The sequence below is a fragment of the Priapulus caudatus genome, unplaced genomic scaffold (assembly GCF_000485595.1).
Source record: "Priapulus caudatus unplaced genomic scaffold, Priapulus_caudatus-5.0.1 Scaffold223, whole genome shotgun sequence".
Classification (NCBI taxonomy): Eukaryota; Metazoa; Priapulida; class Priapulimorpha; order Priapulimorphida; family Priapulidae; genus Priapulus; species Priapulus caudatus.
Window position 1 is genome coordinate 154683 of NW_014577284.1, and position 6023 is coordinate 160705.

Consider the following 6023-nt stretch of genomic DNA (forward strand, 5'->3'; position numbering starts at 1 on the left):
TGTTAATGACAAGCTGTTATAGAATAACACCAAAGCCTATATCCACTCCTGTACAATAACATTATAATATATCCTTGTTAATGACAAGCTGTTATAGAATAACACCAAAGCCCTATATCCACTCCTGTACAATAAACATTATAAATATATCCTTGTTAATGTCAAGTTGTTATACAATAACACCAAAGCATATATCCACTCCTGTGTACAATAACATTATAATATATCCCTGTTAATGTCAAGTTGTTATACAATAACACAAAGCCTATATCCACTCCTGTACAATAACATTATAATATATCCTTGTTTAATGACAAGCGTGTTATAGAATAACACACAAGCCTATATCCACTCCTGTACAATAACATTATAATACAACCCTGTTAATGTCAAGTTGTTATACAATAACTCTAAAACGTTATATCCACTCCTGTACGATACACGTTAGAATGTATCCTGTTAAATGTATCCTTGTCATACAAAACCCTCAATGATAATCACAGTATACCGTCGTAAGATAACGCTGTAATGTACATTAATACACATTTTTGTAATGAGCTGATCCTACATCACAGACAAGCGGTAGCTGGTGCGATAACACTGTAATGTACTCTCTCTCTCTTCTCTCTTTCTCTCTCTCTCTCTCTCTCTCTCTCTCTCTCTCTCTCTCTCTCTCTCTCTCTCTCTCTCTCTCTCTCTCACTCTCTCACTCTCTCTGCTCTCTCTCTCTCCTCTCTCTGCTCTCTCTCAGCTGTTACTGCGATAACGCTGTTGATGATTAAATGCTCTCTCTCTCAGCTTCTTCCTGCATCACAGACAAGCCAGTGGACGTGGGGCAGCGTCGTGCGGGAGGCGTACAGGCATGAGCGAAGCCATCGCGGACTCGGCGCGCTGAACGTTCGCGCGTATCGTCGACGACTTTGAGCCACTGACGACGGAGAGTAATCCCCTGTTTCGCCACTACCGACTTACGTGGAGGACTACACGGTGGGGTGGTTCTCCCGCACGCCGTGCATGCAGCCGCGTGTCGTGAGCGACTAATACTTTATAAAATAATAATATACTAAGAAACTATCTAATATGCATATAACTTAGTATACTATAATAATATATTGGGTAAAATCACATACTAAATACTCAATCTCTACAAATATACCGCCGCCAAGCGCCTAATACTTTGTAATAATATTCATTTAAATAATACGCATCTAAACACCTCAAGCTCTTCAATGTACCTAAACCTAAACCTGACTCGTCTTAAATAGAAGGTTCGCTTAATGTGTCGCTGCCGCCAACGCGAAATAATACTTTATAATATAATAATATACTAAAATATAAGGAAACTATCTATATATATACTATAACTTAGTACACTATAATAATATATTATTAATAATACGGGTCGAAATACTCATTCGTCTCGTATCGATTCATTGTATCATCGCATCGTCATTTCGAAAAACTTGTCTCGAACGGTACCGTTGCCACACGAATAATACTCTATAATAATACGCCGTCTAAATACTCAATTTCTATAAATTGCTACAATGTAACGCCGGCCCGCCTTGTGGCTCGTCAGATTACTCGTCTGTTCGTTCCGTAAAGTCTTTCCAGGCCTCGCCTGCACAGTTATCTTCCCTGCACGGGTCACTTTCACTGTTGTTTTAAAAATATATTGTACCTACGTCTGTTGAATCCGCTGCAGGAAAAGCAGCGGAGTTGTTACGCCAACAAGAGCTACAGTACCTCGCTAAGAGGAAGAGGAGGTGGCCCTTCACAGACGAGTCTGCTACAAGAGGAGCGCACTACACCGACAACTGAGGGAGCTGTACTCAGCGCCCTCTGGTAGGCACAACCGACGGAGCTAACTCTGCGCACGTCCAGGATACTGTGATTATAGTTACAGGGCGCACACTTCTAGAGCCTATGTATTGTAAGGTTTATTACATGATACCCGTCCAGAACACTCGTCACCTCACTGATGACGTGTTTGTAATTAGACCTGTTTGTATTTAGTTTGTTGTTCGTAGACTGCACAGTTCCAATCATATTACACCTTCTGATCTATTAGTCTGCTATCCATCTGTCTGTGTATCTATTTATCTATCTATCTTTCTAGCTATCTATCTCTCTATCTATCTGTACTGTCTGCTGTTGGTGTCTCTCTGATCTCATCTATATCTAGCTATACTATCTTTCTAGCTATCTATCTCTCTATCTATCCTGTCCTGTCTGTCTGTTTGTCTCTCTATCTATCTATATCTAGCTATCTATTTGTCTAGCTATCTATCTCTTTCTCCTCTCTCTCTCTTTCTCTCTCTCTCTCTCTCTCTCTCTCTCTCTCTCTCTCTCTCTCTCTCCGTCTCTCTCTCTTCTTTTCTCTTCCGTCTCTTTCTCTCTTCTTCTCTTCTTCTCCGTCTCTTTCTCTCTCTCTCTCTCTCTCTCTCTCTCTCTCTCTCTCTCTCTCTCTTCTCTCTCCCTCTCTCTCTCTCCTCTCTCTCTCTCCTCTCTCTCTCCTCTCTTCTCTCTCTCTCTCTCTCTCTCTCTCTCTCTCTCTCTCCTCCTCTCTCTCTCCTTTCTCTCTCTCTCTCGCTCTCTCTCTCTCTCTTCTCTCTCTCTCTCTCTCTCTCTCTCGTCTCTCTCTCTCTCTCGTTCTCCTCTCTATATATATATATAATGGTCATGGTCATATATTAGTTTGTGGTTTAATGTCATTTAGGTTAGGGTTAGGGTTAGGGTTAGGATTATCAATCATTAAACATTAATCATTAATCATTAATCATTAATGATATCAAAGTTGGGAAAACTCCTAATGGAGCGTTAGCCGTTGGTAGCAGTAATAGTATCGGTACATGTAGCGTTAGCTGTTCCAATCGCGATTGCGTTAGTAGTCGGTGTTGTCGTCGTTGTCACCGCATCATTATTGTTGTCATCGTTATCATCATCGTCGTCGTAGTCGCGGCTATCGTCGCCGTCGTCGTCATCATCATCAGCAGCGGTACCAGCATCAGCAGTAGTAACATCAGGAATGTCAGCAGCAGCGGCAGCAGTGGCGGCAGCGGAAACAATAATAACAATTAGAATAATTACGATAAAGTATAATAAGTAATAATCAATAATAATAGCCATTAATTAGCAATTAGCTTTGACTACAACCAGGGTGTGACTAATTTTTGCAGATGCCCCGCCCACAAGAAGGTGATTGGCTTCACACAGCGAAGCACCGCCCTCAGTCCCGGCCACACATACGTCTACGCACATTTCAAGGCTTTCAAGTTCCCGGATATCGACAACGTCTTCTTTACCTGTCAATGTCGAGTCTGCTTTGACCACTGCTATGCGGTTAGTGTAGTCTCTCGGTCTCACCATGAACATATCAGCGCAATGTACACACGTATATAGATATGGTAATGGTCTCTTAAATATCTTTTCAAGTGTCAGCTATGACCTTCTTCTTGTCCATTGCTAGAGGGCATAAGGAGTATATGACTACCGCTAAAGCAGCCGCTGGACCGCAACACAATAAATGCGTTTTATTTCGCCACGCCTAGTATTACTCACTGTAAAATACTAAAATACCCAGCGAACCTCTGTATCCTTTTAAACATTGGGGAACAATAGCATCCACGTTACGGTAACCACGGACGCATATATTCCTAGATCAAGAATGGAATTTCTAAATGCAAAATATTCATTCATCGCCAACATGTCGGCAACTATTTTCGCTTGAAGAACTGGACGCTAACTCTGAGAAACAATCTTTCGTAGTACTGACGCGCGACTCTCGTTCCCGCATGTCTGCCGGACTGTACGCTGTATTCTGATTGTGCATTTTCTCTCCCTCAAGCCCGATTGCGACGGCAACAGGAAGAAGCGTGAGGCGACGTCGACTAGCGACGACAACAAGGCGAAGGTGGTCGATGCCGACGGACGCGAGTACAACATGGGCGACTCGGTCGACGAGCAGCTGATGGCAGAGACCATCTACGTCAGGGTTCCGAGCGTCGACAGTGTTATGTACGACGGTAGGTGACGCCAGAGGGAAGCACAGTCTAGCTTTACATGAGTAAATAATATAGTAACCGCTTGGAATAGAATCGTCGGCGCGGGTTAGGTTTGTAATTCGTTTCACTGAGAAGGAGAACGAATTGAGTCTATTCCTTGTTTCCAATGTAAATATGATTTCACTTTATGCCATTTTTCAGTTTGTTAAAACCTCGATTTCATCTTTCCCGCGTCCCGATTGACTTCTGAAAACCAACCGATCTCCGGAATCGCGAAAATATTTATAAGATGTTTAGCCTGTTCACATATAATTGAGATTGTCCGATCCTGCGCCCCGGTTATAGCCGTTCCTCCTCTTCTACTGATGTAGGTAATATCACTTCTACGCTGTGGTTAATAGAAAGACGATTTACATTTAAATAGATGAACAAATAACCTGGTTTCCGTTCCTGAATGTAGGCCAATAAACTTTAATTTAGCTTTATATTTGCAAACAGATATTCATCTATATACTTTTACTTTAATTACTACTAAATTTATACTTTTGTAGAAGAGACGGGTGAGATGTTGAAACTCCGCCATAAGGCGGTCACCATCGGTGACCTCTGCGTTAATCGAATGACCTTCATCGCCGGCATCAGCGCATGCGTCGTCCTGCTCTTCTTCGGATTTCTCGCCGCGGCCGTGTGTCACGCGAGATCTCGCCGATCCCAAAAGACCGCCACTAATACTGTAGATAACTTCGGCTTCGCGGGGAAATTCTAGCGTGTGACGTCACACCTTAATGCTGTGATGCGCTTCTGTGACGTTGCTCGTGCCACTGCGTCATAGCGCGACTCTGTGATAACGTACGCGACGCTACGTCATCTGGCGTGACGCCGTGACCTAACAGAAGACGTTGTGACGCAATGCGTAACGCTGTGTCATATCAGCTCACGTTATGACGCATTGCGTGACGCGGTGACATATCAGGTGACGTTGTGACGCAGTGTGTGACGCTGTGACGCAGTGCGCGGTGCATGAACGTGAAGTAACGCCATGAGATGACGTTTGTCGCCGGTCGATTGCATTCTCGATCGCGCTTGTGATAGAATCGAGTTTGCGACAACAGTTCCCGTACGATGTTGTTGCTGTGCTTTTAGTAAATCTTAGTGTTTGTGTATTATTGAGCCGAACCTCGTTGGAAAGATTATTGTAAATATTCACAGCTGTCTATGCACTAACACTGTATATACTAGAGCACGCGGGTTCTGCGCTGCAACCAGAACATCTCCGTATATTTGATTGATATTCCGATTACTGCTGTCTATTTCTTAATCCTGTTTTCTACTCGAACTGGACACTCGCGTCCAGTTCTACTTATCTACGAAACACGTGCTTACTGGTATTTTTTCCATAGTAGTACAGATGACCTCTGCTTTCGGTAAATTATTTCCTTATAATAATGATCCGTCGGGTTTACAAAATTTATTGTCTCTGGATTATGTGTGATGATTATTTATAAACGCTTTCAATTAGTTTTTGTCTTAACTGTCGTGTATTTTTCCTGCTTTTCGCTTTCCTTCGTCCTTCCATGCTTCCTTCCTCTTCCGTTTCCGCTTTTCCTATCTAGCCCTCACTGCGGCATGACACCGCGCAGTTATTGTAATTGATTGCTCTAAAACATAATAGATTGTTAGCGAAACCGCTGTATTACTTTTATGCTATTACTAAAGATTCGTGAAAATACTCATTTTATATTAAAAAAATACACATACGCACGCACACAAGTACACACGCACGCACACGTACACACATACATACACACACGCGCGCGCGCACGCACGCACGTAGGCACATGCACACACGCACGCACACACACACACACACACACACACACACACACACACACACACACACACACACACACACACACACACACACACACACACACACACACACACACACACGACAACACACACAACAACACACACATACTATAGTAATATAATAATACGTAAAAACGTAATAATAAAATA

General features: G+C 42.8%; 1 protein-coding gene across 1 annotated transcript in view; it reads left to right on the top strand.

Annotated features, from left to right (window-relative positions):
* Positions 1-5687, top strand: part of LOC106807581 — a 15311-nt gene extending 9624 nt beyond the window's left edge. Inside the window, exons 4-6 of the mRNA XM_014809960.1 lie at positions 3180-3342; positions 3848-4025; positions 4556-5687. Of these exons, the coding sequence (XP_014665446.1) occupies positions 3180-3342; positions 3848-4025; positions 4556-4770 (556 nt within the window). The 3' untranslated portion in view covers positions 4771-5687. The remainder of the gene's footprint in view (positions 1-3179; positions 3343-3847; positions 4026-4555) is intronic.
* The last annotated feature ends 336 nt before the right edge of the window (positions 5688-6023 follow it).